General features: G+C 36.2%; 1 protein-coding gene across 1 annotated transcript in view; it reads right to left on the bottom strand.

Annotated features, from left to right (window-relative positions):
* The window catches only part of CNTN6 (contactin 6), a 168072-nt gene extending 146229 nt beyond the window's left edge, over positions 1-21843 (bottom strand). The window contains 2 exon segments of the mRNA XM_007076625.3: positions 14668-14843; positions 21745-21843. Coding sequence (XP_007076687.3) covers positions 14668-14809 — 142 coding nt within the window. The 5' untranslated portion in view covers positions 14810-14843; positions 21745-21843.
* Positions 21844-24543: the final 2700 nt, after the last annotated feature.

Raw genomic sequence — 24543 nt, 5'->3', positions numbered from 1 at the left:
GTCATGTTAAGGGAAATGTGTGCAAGGATGTGTTTGGTTATGTGTTTATGGGAGATCTTGTCAAAACCCCTTCTTCATTCCTGCTATGAGAATGTGGAGTTGAAGTGGAGAGACAATTTCATCCAGGGCATCACAAACTCTGGCACTTCTTTCTGTGAACTGCAGAGAGGTGGAATATGCAGATGGGGTAAGTGGGACCATAAGCAAGACAGATACATCTTTAGGACATCTGCCATTGGGGATGCTTTGAAAGGCTATGGCTGTGTTCCAAGCCTGACGTCTGTTGCCAGTCAAAGCCAGGTTTAAAATCCTACCTCTGCCACTAACTCATGTGGGAATTGAAGCATGCCCAGGAACTTTTTTGCCCAGTGCTTGGCTTACTGAATATATGTTACCTTCTATTAATGCTAATATTTACATTGATAACAAAAGTCAGGACCCTCAGACAGCCAGACTTGCCAAACAGAAATGTCACGAACCCTGATGTTTGACCAGGCCAGATTTCATGTCATTTTCAATGAAAACCATAGGATTACTTTCCAAAAGAATATTGAAAATGGTACAAAGATCAGAGAGCTTTCCAGAGAGCTGAGAGGCTGGCATTGCCCTCTAGCACAGTTGTTTACTTTTGATTACTTTTGTGTAAAACTGATGAAATAATTAAAATAAATCCTTTGTGTTCAAGGGATAGAACACTAGTAAGAACTCAAGTAGCTCTTATGGATGGGATTTCTGGAAGAATTAAACAAGGGTTACATAATCTCCATTCATGAAAGAATTGATCTATGCAAAACAGCTTATTAATACATATGTGAAAGTTGATCTCTCAATTTTACAATTCTCAAAAAGGGGGTAAAACACCCTGCAGTTGACTTGTGAAATGATGTATGAGGATCTAGTCTCATCCTCATTTGCATTTTCTGGTGTCATGATAAAAATATTGCCTAGTTGGGGGAGCTGGGTAGCTCAGTTGCTCAAGCCTCCAACTTTGCCTCAGGTCATGAACTCATGTTAGGTGAGTTTGAAGCCCGCGTCGGGTTCTGTGCTGACAGCTCACAGCCTGGAGCCTGCTTCAGATTCTATATCTCCCTCTCTCTCTGCCCCTCCCCAGCTTGCACTCTGTCTCTCTCTCTCTCTCTGTCTCTCAAAAATAAATAAACATCAAAAAAAATGAAAAAAAAATCTTTTTTAATAAAATAGTATTTCTGACAGGGGATTAGTTAAAAACCTCATACTTTGGATAATTCTCAAGCACGTTTTTTTCCTTGTTCTTTATTCTAATGTTTTATATACATACATGGTGACCCTGTGGTTATAGCTGCAGAGACACAAATAGAGAAAATATACTTATCGTGCAAACTGTTCCCATGTGTGTTAGGGACATAATAGGTGCTCAAGAAATATGAATTATTGGAACATATCACTGAATATGTTGAATAACCATCTTATAGTTTGGAAATACAGATTAACATTTGCTTTTCCCCTGGATTCATGTAGACCATAATAGAGCTCTCTCCTTGTATCCCCTTGGGTTGACCCCTATATTAACACTACTAGTGGATTGCCTTTAGGCAGTATTCTAAATCTTATTTTGAGACTGTGTTTCCTATTCAATCTGGCATTGAAGCTGACAACAGTAGTGTCACCTGGATTCTTGCCAGAAATATAAATTATCGGGTCCCACTTTAGGCCTACTGAATCAGTACTTATATTAATAAGATCCACAAGTGTTTCATATGCACATTAAAATTTGGCAAGCACTCATTAAATGATTACGGAAGTGAGCTAAACCATCAGAATGACTGGTATCAAACCCCAGCTTCACTGGTTTCTAGTGTTTCTGGGCATATTATTTCACTTCTCTGATCTGCATTTTCTTCATCTATAAAACCAGGATTATAATTTTACATGGTAGTTTTGGGGATTGAACCAGATTATTCTCTTTAACTAGGAAGAACTGTTGAGAAGGTTGGTACCTCCTTTTAGGAACATATGTCTAAAGCATCTATCATGGAGGGCATTGTCAGATCACAAAACTTGAAATGCTCCTGCCTTATTTCTATAAATTCCTATCTCCTCAATCCTACGAAAATGGAGCAGGGGATAACATAAATATAGTAACACCAATTCAGTATCCGGAATGACTTTCTTCCCAAGCATCTATCTTATCAATACAGGAAGAGGCTTAGCCTAAGAAAAGTACACAGAGGAATGAATGTTCAAGGAGAATACTTTAACCCAGTTTTCTGAAATAGGTAGGTAGGAGTTCTGCAGGGAGCTATGCTTTGTAAAGTTTCCACCAAGAAAAGCCACATAATATATAAACAGAGTGAGCACTGGATTCACTCAAAGTTTGAAGAATTCAGCAACTCATTTCTATTGCTCATGTTTCTGAGATCCTACTGATATAATGGCTACAGCCAGAAATCAGAGACTGATGGGATTCACACATACTGATGGTAACAATGGCTACAGTAATAGAAAACTGGGCACATATTGGGAAGCCTCCCAACAGATGCTATGGAAAAGGTCTGAGAAGTACCCAGTGAATGTTAGCTATTATTTTTGAGATAGAAGAAGCTACCATAGGAAACTCAGTAAGTGTGAGAGCATGTTTGTGAGGGGAATGCCATTTGCTGAATCGCTCACTTTGCTCTTGATAAGGAGTCACAGGAGAAACTTTTCTCAGGTTCTAGAGTCAGAGCAATTATGCTCACAGGAACAATGACATGTTTTTATCCCATGAAAGATATGAACCCCCTTTCTTGTGTGCTGGCCACTAGAAAGTTCAATTTCAGTAAGTGGATAGAACCTTATGGCACTTATTTCTTATACTTTTTATTCTCTTCAAGCTCTCTTCTCCTTGAGTTCAGCTTAAAATTTGAGCCTCATTTTTTTTCTTTATCCATATCATCTATTCTAGTAACTATCAGACATCAAGAATTATCGTTAAGACTGTAGTAATTATTAGAGTGTGGCATTTGTACAACCATAGGCTGATATACCAGTGAAACAGAAGAGAGAGGCTAAAAGCAGTCCCAAGCATTCATAGTTGATTTTTTTTCAAAGTTGACACTATAGTAGAGTGAAGGAAGAGTAAATTTTTTTAAGGAATGCATTTTTTAATATATTTGCTGACTCAGTTGGACCCGTAAAGGAAAAAACATATATATACTGAACCTACCTTGTACCATGTAAACAAATAAATAATTTCCAAGTGAACTGCAATTTTAAACATGAAGGACAAAACAATAAACTAAAAGATAACATAGAAAAAATATCTTCATGAGTTCAGGCAGGGGAACATCTCTTAAAGTTTTTCCAGAAAGGATCATTACATATAGGAAAAGATTGACAAATTAGACTATATGGAATTTTAAATTTTCTGTTTATCAAAAGACGTAACTAAGAGAGTAAAAACTGAAGTTGAAGTTGTATAGTAGAAGAAGCAGTTTCCTGTATATAAGCAGCAAAGTGCTCAGATCTAGAATCAGTCACTAAGAAAAAGAAAAACAACTCTAGAAAAATGGAAAATGGTTTAAATTTTGTTTTGAGATTTTATTTTTGAATAATCTCTATAACCAACATGGGGCTCAAACTTACAGCCCCGACTGGGGTCAAGAGTTGCATGCTCTACTGACTGAGACAGCCAGGTACCCCTAAAAAATGATTTAGATTTTTTAAGCTGGGTGTCAGGGCAAGGGGGGAGTTGCAGGTAGCCAATACACATATAAAAAGGTGCTCTGGGTGCTTGGGTGGCTCAGTCGGTTAAGCATCTGACCCAGTTTCACCTCAGGTCATGATCTCATGGTTTGTGGGTTTGAGCCCTGCATCAGGCTCCAAGCTGAAAGTGTGGAGCCTGCTTGGGATTGTCTCTCTCTCCCTCCCTGTCTTTGCTCCTCCCCGACTGGGTCGCATATGCGGGCACGTGCTCTCTCTCTCTCTCAAAAATAAACTTAAAATATGGGGCGCCTGGGTGGCTCAGGTGGTTAAGCGTCTGACTTTGTCCCAGGTCATTATCTGACAGTTCATGAGTTTGAGCCCCACATCAGGCTCTGTGCAGATGGCTCAGAGCCTGGAGCCTGCTTTGGATTCTGTGTCTGCCTCTCTCTCTGCCCCTCCCCCACTCATGCTCTGTCTCTCTCTCTCTCCTTCAAAAATAAACATTAAAAAAATAAAAAATAAAAAAATATAATTAAAATGTGCTCAGTGTCATTAGTTATCTGAAAAATAAATTAAACCAAAATAAAATACACTTACATATGTTCTCCAAATGCTAAAATTTAAAAAAGAGTGGCAAATAAATAAATTCAAAATGGATGAAAGACCTAAATGTGAGATAGAAAATCATCAAAATCCTAGAAGAGAACAAATGAGCAACCTTTTTGACCTGAGCTGGAGCAGCTTCGTACTAGAGATATCTCCTGAGGCAAAGGAAACAAAAGAAAAATGAACTACTGGGACTTCATCAAGATAAAAATCTTCTGCACAGCAAAGAAAACAATCAAAACTAAAGGCAACCTTTGGAATAGGAAATGATACTTGCAAATAACACATCTGATAAAGGGTTAGTATCCAAAATCTATAAAGAATTTATCAGGGCACCTGTTTGAGGGGGGGGCTCAGTTGGTTGAGTGTCTGACTCTTGATTTAGGCTCAGGTCATGATTCCAAGGTGGTAGGACAGAGCCTTACGTCAGGCTCTGCGTTGAGCATGGTGTCTGTGTAAGATTCTGTCTGTTACTCCTCTGCCCCTCTCTCTAGACTTCTCTCTCTCTCTTGCTCTCATTCTAAATAAATAAATAAATAAATAAATAAATAAATAAATAAATAAAAGTAACTTATCAAACTCAAAACCCAAAAACCAAATAATTCAGTTAAGAAATGGGAAGAAGATATGAACAGACACCAATGGCTAACACACATGAAAAGATGTTCAACATCACCCATCATCAGGGAAATACAAAGCAAAACCACAATGAGATACCACTTCACACCTGTAAGAATGGCTAAAATTAACAAAGGAAACAACAGATGTTGGTGAGGATGCAGAGAAAGGCAAAACCTTTTACACTGTTGCTGGGAATGAAAACTGGTGCAGCCAGTCTTGAAAACAATATGGAGGTTCCTCAACAAGTTAAAAATAGAACTACCCTATGACCCAGCAATTGCACTACTAGGTATTTACCCAAATGAAACAAAAATACTAATTTGAAGGGGCATATACATACCGATGTTTATAACAGCATTGTCTGTAATAGCCAAATTATGGAAAGAGCCCAAATGCCCATTGAATGATGAACTGATAAAGAAGATGTGGTATATAATATCACTCAGCCATCAAAAAGAATGGAGACTTACTTTTGCAAAGACATGAATGGAGCTAGTGTATTATATTAAGCGAAATAAGTCAGAGAAACACAAACACCATATGATTTCACTCATATATGGAATTTAAGGAACAAAATTGAGGTGCCTGGGTGGCTTAGTCGGTTAAGAGTCGACCCTTGATTTTTGCTCAGGTCATGATCTCATGGTTCATGGGTTCAAGGCCCGCATCCGGCTCTGTCCTTACAGTGCAGAGCCTAATTGGAATTCTCTGTCTCCCTCTCACCCTGACCCTTCCCCACTCTCTCTCAAAAATAAATAAACATTAAAAAAAAAAGGAACAAAAGAGATGAACATGGGGAAGGGGGAAAAAAGAAAGGGAGGCAAACCATAAGAGACTCTTATTAAATATAGAGAACAAACTGAGGGTTGCTGGAGGAGAGGTGGGCAGTAGATGGGCTAAATGGGTGATGGGCATTAAGGAAGGCACTTGTCAGGAGCACTGGGTGTTATATGTAAGCAATGAATCACTAAATTCTACTCCTGAAATCAACATTACACTACATGTTAACTAACTGGAATTTAAATAAAACTTAAAATAATAACAATGAAAAAAGACTGGCAATGGTTAGTGTTGTCAAGGAACCATTGTTGGTAAGAGGCTAAATTAATAAAATCACTATGGACAACAGTTGGCATTATCTTTTACAGTTGTACATATGTATACCCAAATGCCCTGTAATTCTACTCTATTTATTTACAACAGTGAAATGTATTCACAAATGTACCAAAAGATATATATATATATACACATACATATATATACGTATATTATATGTATATACATATATGTATATGTATGTATATGTGTATATACATATATATGTATGTATATATATGAATATTCATAAATAATTATTCATCTTTGCCTCTTGAAAAAACCCAGAGTTCCCTTAACAGCAGATGTCATTCATAAACTGTAGTATATTTATACCGTAAAATATTATATAGCAATGGAAACGAATGAACAGTGACTACCTACAGTGTGGATGAATCTCACAAGTATTATTGGCTACAAAGCCAACAATGAATATGTGTTGTGTGGTTTTATACATATGAAATTCCAAAAGGTAATATTTAATTATAAACTGACAAGCAAGGTATTGGAGAGGAAGGAGGAAGTAGCAACTGAAAAAGTATGAAGGGGAGGGCATTCTGGGGTGTTGGTAATATTCTGGATTAATCATGCTTTATTGAGCTGTTTCTGTGTTTTACAGTTTTCTATATGGGTCAAACCTTTTGGAAAATATAGCATATAAATTGATACCTTAAAATATGATAAACATTTCCAGATGTTGGCAGCAAAACCTCTTTACATTTGTATTTACTTTTTAATCTTATTTTGTCTATTTTTAAGTTCATTTATTTATTTTGAGAGAGAGAGTAGGGGAGGAGCAGAGAGAAAGGGAAAGATCCCAAGCAAGATTCATGCTTCAGCTTGGACCCCAATGCAGGGCTTCATCTCATAAATCTCAAGATCGTGGCCTGAGCCAAAATCAAGAGTTTAACGCTCAACTGAGCTCCACAGGTCCCCCTGTATTTCTAAATACTTGATTCTAATTTGCTATTTGGTAACATTGGGCATATATTAACAATAAATCTCAGATAATATTTCCTCTGATTCTTTAACACAAAAATTTTGCTAAAATTCCCAATCAGTTGTTTTACAAATCTCAAAAGCAAAATCTCAATGATGCATGCTCATAACCTCCTCAAAGCCATTTGTCAAACAGCAAGGGAATAACAAATAATCATTTTACCTTTTGGTTTCTCTCTCAGTTTTATAAATCAGAAACTCTCAGTTTTGATAGGATGAATAACTTAATTTTTAACATTTCCTCTCCCACCCCAACTCAGTCTGTGCAGCTTAAATGTGCAATTTTATTTAAATGGACCAAAAAGACTAGGTCCCACTGAATACAAGTAGAGGTGGGAGGTGAGAGGAGGCCTGAATTTTGAGAGTATCATTTCTGATAAGGTACATAAATAGACGTCCAGCAGTGATAGTGAAGGAAAAAATGAGGCGAAAACATTGGATAACCTGCTTCCCTGTTGATTTTAAAAATAAATATAATAGTGACTTGCTGTAATTCAACCATGTGACTGTTCCAATTCCCCTTAAGACATGCATTGTCTTTAAAAGCAAAGACAAAGCTTACCCCTTAATATTATCAATTGGTGGTTACTAGTATATTAAGACAAATTTAGAATATTAATTTCATTGAAACACTGTTTAGTGCTATTTCCCAGATGATAATGAAAATCCAGTAGTGAAGTATCAACTTTCTTTCAAGAAATTACAGAAAAATATGGATGTCCCCATTTTGTTTAGCTAATTCTTTTCCAATGTACCAAAAAAGGTTAAAAGCCAACTAGTATTTTCATTTGTAATTAGATATGCATTACCCACTTAACACATACTTCACAATTATCAGAGACTTTAAATGTTCCAAATATGTTTCTAAGTGTTATTTAGATTTTTTTCCCTGGGTCTTAATTTATTTTTAAGATATAAATGTACTTTATCACCATATTATCAGGATCATGTATAACTGTTTTTGCATTTCTTATATATGAAAAAAAATCTGAAGGCATTCTAAACTGATAAAAGACCTATATATTATGGCTTTTACCTGGATACTTTTCCTGTTGTGCTGTGACTATGGTTTTTATTCATTTGAATTCTGTTTTACTTTCTCCATCTATAAATAAACATATTTAAAAACTATTTTGAGATGGAGACATGAGAAATTCTGGTCTGCTGTTGGTTGGGTGATCTTGGGCAAGTAACAGAGTTCCCCACCTTGAATTTTTCCAACTATAAAATACGGTTTAGAATAGCTTACCGGTATAGACTAAAGATGAATGGCATTGCAGATATAAAATTCTTTGCATTCTTCAGGAAAACAATGATGATGAGTATAAATGCCTATGTTTGTAGCTCTTTAAAATGAATTATTATTGCATTTTAACCTGGAACCCTCTAAAATAATTCCTGTGATACAGAGCAAGAATTCTTTAACCCCATGTTGTAAGAGTGAAAACTGGGTTTGGAGCACCCCTAAATATGTGTACTATAGTTTTAATAATATCAGTAATATCATTAATGTATCAGACTAATATTTATAAAAGAAAAGTACGGGGGCACCCAGGTGGTTCAGCTGGTTAAGTGTCCGACTTCAGCTCAGGTCACGATCTCACGTTCTGTGAGTTCGAGCCCCGCGTCGGGCTCTGGGCTGACAGCTCAGAGCCTGAAGACTGCTTCAGATTCTGTGTCTCCCCCTCTCTCTGCCCCTCCCTGCTCATGCTCTCTCTCTGTCTCAAAAATAAATAAAAACATTAAAAAAATTTAAAAAAGAGAATGTGGCATTTTCAAACTATGATTTGTAAACAACTTCAAAATCCTTAACTACGTTAAAAATATTTCCATTATTCTGAGGATAAATACTGATGTCCCAGCCTTGGTCTATTATATTATAGTTGCATAGCCAGGTCTCTGCCGAGCAGTCCATTAACACCTCACAGTCACCCTTACCCTCTGCTCAACGTGTAATCAGTATTGTCCTGATATCAATTCTGTATGAAATGCGTAATATTAACACCCCATTTTATGCATGAATGAACACTTGTGCACAATGTCACAGTGAGTGGAGAATATACTCCAAACACAGTCATTTTGCCTCTGGTGCCTCTGCCTAAAAGCATCACACCATGATGGGTTTTTGTGTGCTTCTTTGGCATTTCATAGTATCACTCAATCATTCTACTTTTTACAGACTGGGTTTGGATATAAAGGGATTCCAAAATTTGGAAGTACCTGCCTTCAAATTATTTTGCAGACTCTTCCTAGAAAACTAGTCATTTCATGAACTTGGCCTTTTATGCCTGGTCTTTTGTCAATCTCCTCAGATTTTCTCTGGTATTTGAGCTTATTCACATACCTGCTTTTCTTCTTGTTATCCTTTCCTTTTTTTCTTTTTTTAAGTTTATTTATTTATTTTGAGAGAGAGAGAGAGAGAACAAGCAAGAGAGGGACAGAGAGGGGGACAGAAGATCAGAAGTGGGCTCTATGCTGACAGCAGAGCAGGGCTCAAACTCAAAAGCCGTGAGGTCATGACCTGAGATGAAGTCAGGCACTTAATTGCCTGAGCCACCCAGATGCCCCTGCTCTCCTTTGGATCTGAATGTTCTTTCACTCACTTGTGTTTGGAAAACAAACTAGTATTTCAAGGCTTAATTCAAGCCCCCAATCCCTTTGGAATACTTCTATTGCCCTCTCTCCAGTCCAGGCAAACCTTACGATTCCCTACTCTGGGCTCCATTGTAGGTTAGGTCTACTTCTCTCACTTCACCTGATACTTTTGTTAAGGAGGAGCGATAGGTGGTAGGAATGTGGATTCTACATTCTGATTGCATGGATTTAAACACGGACTCTGCCACTTATTGGTTGTGTGATATAGGGTGGGTTAGTTAATCCTTCTATGCCTCAATCTGCTCATCTGAAAATTACCTCATAGGGTTATTGTCAGGTTCACTGGAACCAATTTACTTAAAGAGTTTAAAATAATGCCTGCTGTCTAATATGTACTATATAGATGTTAGCAATTTCTTTCTTTCCTGCTTTTTTTTTTTTTTTAAGGTTTCACCTGTCTGCTCTGTGAAGACAGGGAGTAGCTATTTCTTATCTATCATTTAATCTTTCAGCCCAAGCACAGAGCTAGATTCATATAAATAAGGTGTTTTCTGGGTGGTTGGCTTGAATAAATCAATGGTCAGTTAGGAGATTCTAGTCCAGCTACTTTTTCCTCTGCAATAATGGGAAAATCTTATTTGAAAGGGTATCTGTGATTAAATATTAAACAATGCATAACCAAAAAGTCCTATTCATGAGTAACTCTTATCCCAAATGTTTATCTATTCATTGGTAGAGTTGCATTATTACAAGAATCTCAAAAATATATATATATAGCTCAGTGAAATCACAGGTTTCTTTTAAAACACCTACCTTTTTTTCTCAAGGTTGACATTTTAAAGAGCAATGACAGATGCAATGTTCTCTCACACAAGTACAGAGTAATTCATTAACATACATATGAAAGGAAGAAGTCTACATTCAACCTTTACCACCAAAGTCCTTGAGAAATAAAAGAAATTCAAAGCAGCTACAAGTGTAGCTTGTAAAAAGTCAAACTGGTTTTATCATTCAAGAACACCAGGTTGGTAGCAGGAGCTTTTGGTAAATAGACACCTGCAGAATTTGCTTTAGGGTTGAGGTTGGGGGGAAAAAGGAAGAGCTTAAAATAAAAAATCTATCTGAGAATTTGGAATGACAGAATCTTATGTGGAAGAAGTGAAGGGGTCTGTTTTTGTAATCAAGGAATTCAAAACATACCTTTAATAAGTCTTGTCTTGGTCACAGAGCTGGTTAAGGACAGATTTGATTTGATTTGGAAAGACATTTCATAATAGATAGCTTTGTATACATGGACCACATTTCAGCATGGTTTCATGGTGGGATGAATCAGGATGAGGCAAAATGTTATGGGCTGAGTCTAAAATAAACTCTGAGGGTGTTTTTGAATTGCTGAACATCCAGATAAAAGTTACAAACAAAAGCCATCAATTATCTAGAGGTATGTACCTACAGCGTCTTTCCCAGGGACAGGTTAGGTTCTGAAAGGCTGTTCATAGTTCGTTTGTTCTGAAGGTCAAAGTGACACTATACAATTGACTGCCAACCTGTAGGGAGCAGAGTTATTGATACAATTTTGTTTTGATGTATATCTTTGTTCTTACTATAGAAATTCACATGAGTAGGGCTCTGGACCTAACTTTTCTATCAATAAGTAGATCAAATACCTTATATTAAATGTCTTAAATGTCTTACTTTGGGTTCCTTAGAAGCAGAGCCTAGGCAGACATTCGAGTCTATATGATTTAGTGAGAGAACACTCCCAGGATAAAGGGAGGGAGGGAAGCAGGAAAGCTCCGGGGAAGGAGCTAAACAAGATGGGGTTCTCAGCTGTTGTCCAGCTTTAGCCTGATCCCCTGGGGAGTCTGGGGCATAAGTGGTAAAAGAGGTGCAGCCGTGGCCACTAAAAGCTGGAGATGGGCACACTGTCCATTTACAGGGATCTGGACAGGGTATCAACAGCATCTATCACTAGGATTGTTGTGAAGTTTACTATCTTGAAGATACGGCTTAATATTTTCACAAGTACTATGCCAAGAGAAAATTAAATTTAAAAAGCACACATATTTTGTGTGGGCAGTGTTGGGGAAGGACTGACTACTATAAGATGAAAGGCATGCGTTTTAGAGTCTCTACTTTTATACTCAAGTTTCACCTGGTTCTCTAACAATGTACTTTTAAAAAAGCACCAATCTCTGTGAGGCTCAGGCTCTTAATCTGTAAAATAGGAACAACAATAGCGTCTATCTCCTATGGTGGTTTCTGGGCTCAAGAAAGGTAACATATATATGTCAAAGCACCTAAAAGTCTTGAAAACAAGAGATGAAGAAACTCGTCTGGAGAAAGTGTAAAATGTAAATTAGAAGACCTTTCTATGAGTAACTGTAGCAGTTTGAAATATGTAAATGTTTGACCAAATTGAGGGAGGCACTAAAAAATAACAAGAAGAATTAGAGCTTTCATTTCACAAATGCCTTTTAAAGGACAGGGACTTTGCAATCATTATCTCCAGTAATCCAGGTCATTGTTCTATGGATAATGCTATAATTCCATTGAATAAATTTCTTAACAGAGGCTTACTATTGTTTAGAGGTGGCCTGATTTTACCAGTAGACATTTGACAGTGATAGAATTTGAACTCAGATCTGTCTGTATAGAAAATCTTACCATTCCACTACCATTGTTATCCTACATACCAAAAGCCTTTTCTACCAACATGGGCACTGTTGGGAATTTATGAAGGTGGTGGTGAGGAATTCAAATTTAATCGAAGACACAGGTCTTGTACTTTAGGAACTTTCCATTAGGCTGGAGACTAGCATTTAGACTCTACTTTCTCTGTACAAAGAACCAGAACAGATACTTAATAAAGAAACCTTACTCTTTCTCTTCTTTTCTTTTAAGAATTATGATGAAGGAAAAAAAATCCAACTCTATTCCACTGAATTCTGATGATACTATTAAAAAAAACACATAACATAAAATTTACCATTTTAATCATTTAAAGTGCACAATTTAGTGGAATTGAATAAATTCAGATTGTGTAATCATTACTACCACTCACCTCCAGAACTTTATCATTATTCCAAACTGGAACTCTGTATTAATTAAAGTTAACTCCCGAAACTTCCTTTCACCCAGTCCCTGGAAGTCACCACTCTGCCCTCTGTCTCTATGAATTTTCCCTTCTAGTTACCTCAGATATATTAAATCATACAATATTTGTCCTGTTGTGTCTGGCTTACTTCACTTAGCAGGATTTTTTCAAGGCTCATACATGTTGTATCAGAATTTTATTCCATTTTTAAAGTAGGATAATATTCTATTCTACACATACACACACACACACACACACACACACACTACATTCAGGTTATTTCCACCTTTTAGCTACTCAGAATAATGCTGCTATAAGCATGGGTATATAAATATCTGTTCGAGTACTGCCTGCTTTTAAATCTCTGAGGTAAATACATAGAAATGGAATTTCTGTGTCATGTGGTAATTCCATTAATTTTCTTCATGAACCGCTAGACTGTCTTTCAGTGACTCTACCAGTTTACATTCCTATCACCAATGCACAAATGTTCCAATTCTTCCACATCCTTGCAAACATTTGTTATTTTCTGTTTGTGTGTGTGTGTTTTACTAATAGCCATCCTAACGGGTATGAAGCAGTATCTTACTATAGTTCTGATTTACATTTTCATAATGGTTAGTGATGTTGAGCGTGTTTTCATAGGAAAACTCATTCTTGATTAGATATGTCCCTTCTATCATTTTCTCTCTTGTTTTTTTTTCAAAATAGCCACAAGCCTTTGTTCATATTCCACCTATCTCCATAAACTTTTGCATTATCTATTTATGCATATATAACACATTCAAATACATTTAGCAATGCATGTGTGTGTATACATGAGTGCCTGTGTATATATGACCACATGCATATATGTATGTGTATATATACCTATATAATGCTTATATCTATCTATATCTATATTTATATCTGTATCTATATCATCTGTATCTATGACTAAACACACACACACACACACACACACACACACACATTCAGAAATAAGACTACCCCCAAAATGGCCAACCTAAAAGGAAATGGGTATGAAGCAAGGGATCTTTGGAACACAAGACTTGCAATGGCAGATAGACTCAATTCTTAATTCATGTATCTGTTGATGACTACATTGTTTCTGCAAGGTAGGCTTTGAACATATATTTTATTAGTAAAATTTCAAAACAATTACTCTTTCAAAGTAACAGAATATACCTTTCCATGAGCACCCAAGAGACTAATTGCTAACTCTTTGGCCCCCTGATATATCCTGTGAGGCAGGCGTGGGTAGAAATGGGGTGGGGGAGGAGGTGTAAAGAGAAAAATTCAAGGCTTCTATTTCATCCATATCAACAAATATAATTACTTTCAATCAAGGCTATCCCTGGATCCAATATGAAACATTTCAGTCCCCGGAAACCCTATGTATAAAGGATATAAGAAGCCATATGTCTATTGTTCATCTGCTAATGTCCTCAAATGTCACCAAGGTAATTACTTGGATGACATTTATGTGATGCAGCTGGACATTGTTACAGTTAATATAAAGTCTGCCTTTGGCAACCACTTTATTTCCACCTACATCTAAGTGTGGGTGTATGATCACATTTCCTGGGAGAATATCCACCTCGCCCAAAAGACATCTCTGCCCTCAGCTTTTTCTTCCTGTGCTCTGCACACTAATATATAATGAAAAAGAAGAAGGGAAAAAAAAAGAAAGAAAGAAAAACAGTAACGTGTCATATATATTTTTCTTAAAATTTATATCTGAAACTTTTAGAGATATTTCTCAACATAATTTATCAAATATAATAACACAGTTATTTTCTTCCTTTTTTTGAAGAAGATTTTGACTATCCCTAGGAGTATGGATTCATTAAATGCACGCTGTCAAAACTTTTTACCTCCATAAATAATCACCCTCAAAGAACAGATGATTGGCAAAGCTAATATTTTAATATGAACAAAAATATTGTATTAAACAAACACAGGGATTAAATTTCCCCCCACAAACTCACATGCAAACTGGAGCTTCGCCTTCCGACTCAGTACTGTCCCAAGAGTGTTGGTGGCCAGGCACTGGTACATGCCAATATCTTGATCTGTGCGGGGACTACTGATTGCCAAATTGCCTCCATCCAATCTGTAGTGATAACTCATGGTAAAATCAATATCTGTGCCATTTTGCTTCCACCTTCAAGGGAAAAAAAATCAAATTATGTTAGAATATACAGAGTTGACCATTCCTTGTATTAAACAACAGGCAGCTGTACTACTAAGACCATGTATGTATGGATGTCTATATTTACGTATTTATTTATTTGCTAGGACCATTTAAATCAGCAACAACAAACATGGTTACATGTGAAGACAATCCTTCAGTTTCACCAAAGATGACTGTATTTAGGAACTCAGTGATATCAACAACTAGGTTATTTGAAAGATCTTCCACTCTTGATGAATCACAAACATTCACCCAGATGTGTACAAGAAGGCAACATAACTCTTGAAATGAGAAATAAAACTGAGACATTCAGTCAATAATACTGGCCATTCTATTCCTTTAGTGACTTTTCAAATAACATATACTATACCTGAACACCCACAACCGATACTGCAAAATTGGACGTTGAAAATGATTTAGAGATAGAAATCCGAGAAGCGTATATTACAAATGGCATAAAGAAAGCCAGTAAAGATTTTACAATGCCAATTTGAGGCTGATAATAAAACAATATTAACCCACCTACTTTGGAACATGATTGTCTCTGTGAGTCTCTTACTTGGAAAATTAACCACGCAGAATATATTTCAACAGTACTTACAAATGCCAAACTAAAATTATTCTTTAATAAAACAAATGCAGTTTGAGAGATTTTATTTTAGGCAGGAAATAGTTTCTTGACTTACCTGTTAGTCAACTATAGGTACATGAATTAAGTAGCAGAAGGGCCTTACAGTTATATTTATTTTCGAAGAATGATGTTTTAGAAATTCCATTTGGTCATTTTAAGATGAATGAATACCCAGTAATTATCTTTAATCAAACCCACTTCCTCCATGTTTCACCCCCTTTCTTCAAAATATCCAGACATTTTGAAGTATAAATGTTGCATATTTAGTTAGATATATTCCTAGCTGTGTGTAGTCATAGAAATCATTTAGGAAGAAAGACACTTAAAAATATTGAATTAAGACAATCAGTCTTTTAGAAAAACAAATGAATGGCTTTTTCTAATGGAACATAGCCAATGTCCAAACCATGTACTTTCAGGATTTATGCCAGCTTTGCTGTTATTTTCCCCTTCATGCTAAGATCATATTAAAAATATTTTGAAGAGGGTGGATAACTGTAAGAAAGAAATTACATTTTATAATGTTATTCTAAGTGTCATTGACTTTTTTTAGGAGCATCTTGAAACATCCAATGTAGAGACTATGGTAAATGTCTATTGTAGTATGAAAGAAATACAGACATAGGTAATCCTCTACCCTATTCAAACAGGTAAGTGATTGATCAAATATAAAATCAATCAGAGGTTTTTGATAAACTCTGTCGCTTTAAAACTATTTAGCCAATTCTTGTGTACCTCAAGTTCTTTTTAACAAAAAGAAGTTGAAAGAAAGCAGCCAAAAGCAGTACACTTTCTGTCAAATCTTTTTTTCTAGAGAAATTTGTACAGTTTTTTGTTCTCAATATTAAAAATCAAATATAGAAACATTTTCTGTCTTTAGGCCTTTCTCAAGATTCCAATATTCTCCTTACCAGCTTTATAATACTGTCTTTCACAATTTGCTTACAGGGCATGATCTTTGGACCTCTATGTTCCCTTTCATTTTCAAAGCAAAGGATATACCACACTTAGTGTGCCAGCTCTCTTTAATTTTGGAATCAATCGCTGAAATAACTGCTGTCATCATTACATGCTCCTAATTAAGCTCAGTAATTGTTTTTCAACACAAACTCAAAGTTGTTGGCTTAGCTGCAGCAAATGAATTTTTCACAGTATCCCCATAATCATTCTAATCACTGTGGTACAATGATTATTAAACTGTGCATATAGATCAGGGGTTCAACTCTTGGTGTGGGCTTTGTCCTAATTAATATGTTTAAATCAATGGAGAAATAGTATTAATGATTTCAAGTGATTGTCATAAACACATTACTGATAGGATTGCAGACCCAGGAGAATTTTCCTATAATGCAAAGTAGGAAATTTGCTTTAAATGACTATTTTAAGCATCTGCATTAATATCATATTAATTCCAGGAAACATAATGAATTTGAACTAAAATCTTGACCTTTTTCTGGGGAACATCCTTTAATATTAAGTAATTAAGCCCTGTATCAAGAATATAATGGCTGGGGGCTATGTTTATTGTCCTTAGATAACATACGTATGTGTGTATGTGTTTCAGAACTGGACCTTGCTACATTAAGTGTTTGTTAAAGTGCTTATTTCCGAGCCCATCCCTAAATTTCTGAAGGAGAACTCCAAAATCTAAAATTGTAACAGTCTCTCTGGGTGATTGTAATGTGCACTAAATTTGATTCCATTGACCTTGGCCTATACCAACAGTCCTAGGCCTAGCTTTGACATTCCCTTCCTGTGTATCCCTGGATGAGTCATCTAATTTTTCCAGAAGTTATATCCATCAATCATAAAATCTGCACAATTATATATATCTTGCTTTATCCCATGGGATAAAGAAGGCATCTTATTAAGAAGATGACGTGAGAAAATGAAAAGAATAGAAGGCAGAAGGACAACTTCTATGATTTTTATTCAAAGACACCTTGCACCTGGGTGGCTCAGCTGGTTAAGCGTCCGACTTTGCTCAGGTCATGATCTCACTGTTCCTGCGTTGAAGCCCCACAGTGGGCTCTGTGTTGACAGCTCAGAACCTGGAGCCTGCTTCAGATTCTTTGTCTCCCTCTCTCTGCTCCTCCCCTACTCACCCTCTGTCTCTGTTTCTCTCTCAAAAATAAATAAACATTAAAAAAATGTTTCAAAAAAAGACACCTAGATCTCAGACTTAAGACCTCATGACTAGAGCAGACTAAGTTAAAAAAATCTCCTCTGGTGATCCGGTCAAGAGGAGATCTGCCAGAAATCCTCTATGACATTCGCAGATGTACTTCTGATATAGTTTATCCTGTGTACAAATCATTTACATAGGTGTTGCTTCACTTTCCCAAATAAAATATATATTCTGAGCTAGAAATAAACTCACGGCTATCCGATTATCTAAGACTTTTATTTAGAAGAAATACTACCCAAGTACCAACTTTATGTAATCCATTTTCCCTCTCTTTGCAAAGCTTCCTGGCTAGACTTTAATTCTCATGTGTTACTTGGCCCTTAAAACAATTTAGAGTGATTTCTTTCCATGGGAAAGTTTTGTTCAAACTTGCCTAAATTTCTATATCTTCATGCTTGCACTGAAACCTTGTTTGTGAAGGTGTTTACTGCACTGGAAGTGACTAGAAGACAAGTTGCTTTTAAAATGTTTCCAAAGTTATGCTTTATATATTACTTATTTTATGCTATGAGATTTTTTTTCCTAAAAGGAAATTACTAAAAGAAGTTACTAAAATCAACCACACCCTCACTTTATGGATAAGGAGGAAGTTAATGCCAGGAGAGAGAAATGATTATTCCAAGGTCACACAATGAATATCAGAACTGTGACTAGAAATGATCATTCCTTGCTTTAATCAATAGCTCTTTCATGTGGCTTCACGGTATATCCAAATAATGTCAAATAATGTTAGAATCTGTATCATAAAGGTTTTCCTTCTATTACACACACACACACACACACACACACACACACACACGTACAATCTAAGGTTATGAGTGAGTCTTTTTAATAAAATTTAAGTTAGAAAGGGTCATATTAAAACTAAAACTTTACATTTTGTTGATAATGTGCATTATCTGGACTATCTCTGCCCTTTGCTTTATTATCATGGAAATTGGATCTGGGTCTGCCATTTTCACATTAAAAACAAGTTCTTTTTTCACTCTCTTTCCAAAGCCTCTTGTCTATGAGTATTTTATGCTATGATATTACAGATGAGCTAAACCACGTTAAGGGATTTGAAATAATAAGCTAAATTACCTGTCTTTAGCCTACTAATTCACACATATTTTAGAAACAGAAGCCTTTAGCAACAGTAAAATTTGTAGTCTCTTCATTCAGAGTATTTCTTCACAGGTAAAAACTAATGAGTCAATTGTCATGAGAACCACTATCTTATATCCTTCTGCCTGTAATAAGCCAGTAGATATTTTTAATTAAGTGCAGAACTGATTGATAATTGTGGAAACAAATCTTTTCCTTTCCTTGCTTTTTCTGTTGTTTTTCTGTTTCGTTTCTTTTCTTTTCTTTCTTTCTTTTCTTTCTTTCTTTCTTTCTTTCTTTCTTTCTTTCTTTCTTATCTTTCTGTGCTTTTTGCTACTTGTTTTTCTATTCTTTCCTTACCTGTCTCCCTCCATCTTTCCTTTCTTTTTCTTTTCTCATTTTCCCTTCCCTTTCCTTTCTTTCTCTTTTCTTTTTCTTTTTTCCCCTCAATTCTAACCACAACATGGCACTGCACGCCACCAATCTCAAGAAAAATGCTCCAAACTTTCACTATTTGCAGACGACATGATACTCTAAATAAAAACCTGAAAGTCTCCACCAAAAAATTTCTAAAACTAATACATGAATTCAGCAAAGTCTCAGGATATAAAATTAATGTACAGAAATCTGTTGTATTTCTATACACCAACAATGAAGCAGTAGAAAAAGAAATAAAACAATCAATCCCATTTACAAGTGCATCAAAAACTATATGATACTTAAGAATAAACCTAACCAAACAGGTAAAAAATCTACACTCTGAAACCTATAGAAAACTCATGAAAGAAACTGAAGAGGACACAACGAAATGGAAAAACATTCCACGCTCATGGAATGGAAGAATAAATATTGTTAAAATGTCTACACTACGCAAAGCACATTTAATGCAATCCCTATCAAAATACCACCAGCATTTTTCACAGAGCTAGAACAAATAATTCTCAATTTGTATGGAATCACAAAAAGACCCCAAACAGCCAGAGGAATCTTGAAAAAAAAGCAAAGCTGGAGGCATCACAATTCTACACTTCAAGCTATATTACAGAGCTATAGTCATCAAGACAGTGTGGTACTGGCACAAAAATAGACACATAGATCAATAGAACACAATAGAAAACCCAGAAATGGACCCACAATTATATGGTCAACTAATATTTTACAAAGCGGGAAATAATATCCAATGGAAAAAAGATAATCTTTTCAACAAATGGTACTGGGGAAACAGGATAGATAGCAACATGTAGAAGAATGAAATTGGACCACTTTTTTACACTATACATAAAAATACACTCAAAATGGATGAAACACCTAAATGTGAGATAAGAAACTATCAAAATCCTAGAGGTGAACATAGGCAGCAACCTTTTTGACCTAGGCTGGAGCAACTTCTTAGTAGACCTGTCACCGGAAGCAAGGAAACTAAAGCAAAAATGAACTTCTGGGACTTCATCAAGATAAAAAGCTTCTGCACAGTGAAGGAAATAATCAACAAAACTAAAAGGCAGTCTATGAAATGGGAGAAGATATTTGCAAATGACATATCTGATAATAATAACTTTAGTATCCAAAATCTAGAAAGAACTTACCAAACGCAACACCCAAAAAACAAATAAGCCAGTTAAGAAATGGGGAGAAGACATGAACCGACATTTTTCCAAGAAAGACATACAGATGGCTAACAGGCACATGAAAAAATGCTCAAATCACTCATAAGAAGAGAAATACAAATCAAAACTATGATGAGATACCACCTCACTGTCAGAATGCCTAAAATTAACAACACAGGAAACAAGAGATGTTGGCAAGAATGCATAGAAAAGGGAACCCTCTTGCGCTGTTGATGGGAATGCAAACTAGTGCAGCCACTCTAGAAAACAGTATGGAGCTACCTCAAAAAGTTAAAAATAGAGGGTGACTGGGTGGCTCAGTTGGTTAAGGGTCTGACTCTTGATTTTGGCTCAGGTCATGGTCTCAAGGTTCTTGAGTTCAAGCCCCACATGGAGCTCTGCACTTACAGCATGAAACTTGCTTGGGATCCTCTCTCCCTCTTTCCCTACCTCTCCCCCCCCCCACACACACACACTCCCTCTCTCTCTCTCTCTCTCTCTTCTAAATAAATAAATAAATAAATAAATAGTTAAAAACAGAACTACTACCCTATGACCCAGCAAGTGCATTACTAGGTATTTACCTAAAGGATACAAAAATACTGATTTGAAGGAGTACATGCACCCCACTGTTTATAGCAGCATTAACAAAAATAACCCAACTATGGAAAGAGCCCAAATGTCCATCAAAAAGAATGAACTCTTGCCTTTTGCAACAACATATATGGAGCTAGAATGCTAATAAGCAAAATAAATTAGAGAAAGACAGATACCATGATTTCACTCATACATGGAATTTAAGAAATAAAATAGATGTACATATGGGAGGGAGAAAAAAAGAGAGAGGGAAACAAAGCATAAGAGACTCAAAGAGCACAAACTGAGGACTGATGGATAGAGGTGCATGGGAGAAGGGTTAGATGGGTGATGGGTTTTAGGAGGGCATTTGTTATAATGAGCACTGAGTGTTATATGTAAGGAATGAATCACTGAATTGTACTCCTCACACTAGTATTGCACTGTATGTTAACTAAATGGAATTTAAATAAAAATTTGAAAAGGAAAAAAATCACTCTTCTAAGTCATCCTAATGAATAAGACAGAGATCTAACAATGGTTTCTGGGTTGGGAGTAGCGTAGTGGAAAGTGGCAACACTTGAGGATATTGAAAATATATAGTATTTTTTTTCATTTCAGTGGTGGGTATCCAGCTCTTTACCTTTGTAAAAATTCACTGAGCTGCATCCTTCAAATTAGGTAATTCTAAACACTTTATTGTGTGCATGTTTTACATCAAAGACAATAAATAAACAAACAAACAAACAAACAAACAGGGTGGTGCCAGAAGTATGACTTTACCTATAACTGGGTGAAGGGTAACCAGTGGCAGCACAATTCAGGATGATTTCAGATTTTGATAAATCCAAAGGAAAAATAATGTCTTGTGGCTCCTGGGTAAAAACAGGACGGCTCAAAAGACCAGTACCTGAAAAAAGAGAAGAGTAACACCAAATGAAAACATTTGATCCTGCTTTGAATGTAACTGTGTATTAGATATGAAGTCAATACACTTTTAACTTTTATTTTGAAACTATCTCAAAAACATAGAAAATCTTGCAAGAATAATACAAAGAAATATTTTTTCTGAACGCCTTAGAATCATTTCACAAACCAATGCCCCAACACCCCTAAAAACTTTTATATTTCCTAAAAAGGACATTCTTTTACATAACTACAATAAAGCCATCAAAATTTAAAAAAAAATGAACATTGACTGAGTACTAGTGTCTAATCCTCAGGCCCCACTTTAACATTTTCCTAATAAAATCTTTCACGCAAAAGTACCCAGTCGAGAGTTACAGATTTTATTTAATTGTTGTATATTTTCAGTCTCCTTCAGTGTGGAAACGTTCCCTACTCTTTCCTTGATTTTTCTGACTTTGACATTGCTGAAGATTACAAGGCTGTGATCTGGTCAAGTTTCACTCAGTTTGGGCTTGTCTGAGCAGTCAGCTACCAAGAACAGGGTAGGGGTCCTGGTAGGGGCTGTATGTTGAAGGTGCAGGTAATAAAAAGGGTCTATAAAGACTTTTAAAAATAATAACAGAACCAGTGAAAATTGGCTCTTATTTTTAAAAATGATCACCTTAAGAAGTCTCCTCCCCACCAGCCAGAATACACTGATTACACTGTCTTACTCTGTCACTCTGTTCCTCTCCACAGCTGGGTGCACCTTAGTGTCTGCTGTTTCACTATGATTCAGGGATACCATGTGCTTTATATTACACCCTCTCAGGTGGTACAGGACTTCAATTTGCCCCAATACTGATGAAGTTAACTTTGGTCACTGATTGTGAGGTATTGTCTATCAGACTTTTCCATTTTAAAATTATTTTTTTCCTCCTTATACTTAGTAAGTACTTTGTGTTTAGAGATTTTGAAACAATTCAAATATACTGTTCTTCAATGAACACTTAAGTGTTTTATTAATACATTTCTATCAAAATGGTCTACTCTATCAGAGTGGATAAATGATTTCTTATTTTATTAAACAAGTAATAATCTATTATTATTTTGATGACCAAATTGTCAATGATTTGGCCAACAAGAGCCCATTTAATGTAGTTTATCTTTTTGACATGTGCCTGTCATTCTTTGAATACTTCCTTACTTTATTTTACAACAAAATGTCCCAGAATTATCTTGTGTTTTTTCTACTGTAGCCATGGAAGTAGTCATCTACTCTCCTAAGCAAATCTGGATCCTTTTATTAGAGAATGGTATTTAGAAACCATGATCTGGATGCTAAGTGTACGCAATGTTACTGAGGTGTTCTTGCTCCCAGGCCTTCTCACTCAGTGTGTGTGTATGTGTATATATAGAAATATTTATGCATTTGTTCAATTCCCCTATAGATAACTAATCTCCAGGGAATGCCACTGTAGATTTTATAAAGGTCCTCTTCACCCTGCACAGGTTCTGACATGTGCTCCCAAGTTACTCCCACACCTGCCCTGAAACCACTTATTAAGCTATCCCCTCTCTTCTCACCTCACTCAGGTTCTGACCTTGTGCAGTGCCTCCATCCATTTTCACTCCACTTGATCTCTGACACAACATCCAGAGTCATATTCCACTCTCCGTGGCAATGGAGCCCTTCCGAGCCTTCTTAGACTCTGATATCCTGGGCCAGGCTACCCCACCATAGGCATCCTTATCACCTTTCTTGGGCTCTGCCACTTTGCCTCTGAGCCACCCGTGATACCCTCTGCCCTACATGGATAGCTTTTTCATCCCTCTCAGTCTCTACCACCTCATGCTGGGCTGCTGTAACTCTCATCATCCACATTCATGTGGATGCATACTTTACTTAGCTCCCTTCATGACATTTGGACTGAACTGTTAAGAAGGAAAGGGAAAGGAAAGAGGAGGACGAAGAGTTCAATTCTCACATTTAAGGTGAAATGCTGTTTTGCTGTTAGATTTTGTTTTAAGTTGAAATAAACAACACAAAGTATAAATCTCATCATATCAAGACTTAATGTTAGGACACCCAGTCCAGACTCTAATTGTTGTACGTGAGAGACATGTAAGAGCATGGTGATCCCCTCTACCTACCATAGTTCTACAGCATCTCAAAGTTGGTAGATGTTTTGTAGACCACTCAGGCCAGACTTCGTGGTATAGAAATGCAATGGTACCTCCGAATCAAACGGACCTCAGTGGACTTGAACAATTCTCAGTATCTTCATTGGTAAAAAAGATATATGTATCTCAAATGATTGCTTTCAGATTTAATCATACACTGCTTATGAAGTATGGCATATTGTTCCCAGTACAAGTAAATGTATAGTCACCATATCATGACGATCACCATCACCATTGTCATTGTCACCATTATTACAGACAAGGAAATTGAAACCCAGGAAATTGAATCGTCTTTTTTGAGATTCACTACTTGCTGTAAGAGAAAGTAAGAAATCAAACTCTGGTTTCCTGATTCCCTCTTCACTGTTTTCACTATCCACTCGGATCTACTTCCTTCTCATTAGTCTTCCAAAATATTTGTAATTTAGACTTATATTATAATTATATATTTATAATTTCAGTACATTTCATTAATAACCTAAAAGTGGAGACAGACAGGTTTTAATTCTA

The sequence above is a fragment of the Panthera tigris genome, chromosome A2, assembly GCF_018350195.1.
Source record: "Panthera tigris isolate Pti1 chromosome A2, P.tigris_Pti1_mat1.1, whole genome shotgun sequence".
Taxonomy (NCBI): Eukaryota; Metazoa; Chordata; class Mammalia; order Carnivora; family Felidae; genus Panthera; species Panthera tigris.
This window is presented reverse-complemented; position numbering and strand designations above follow the sequence as displayed.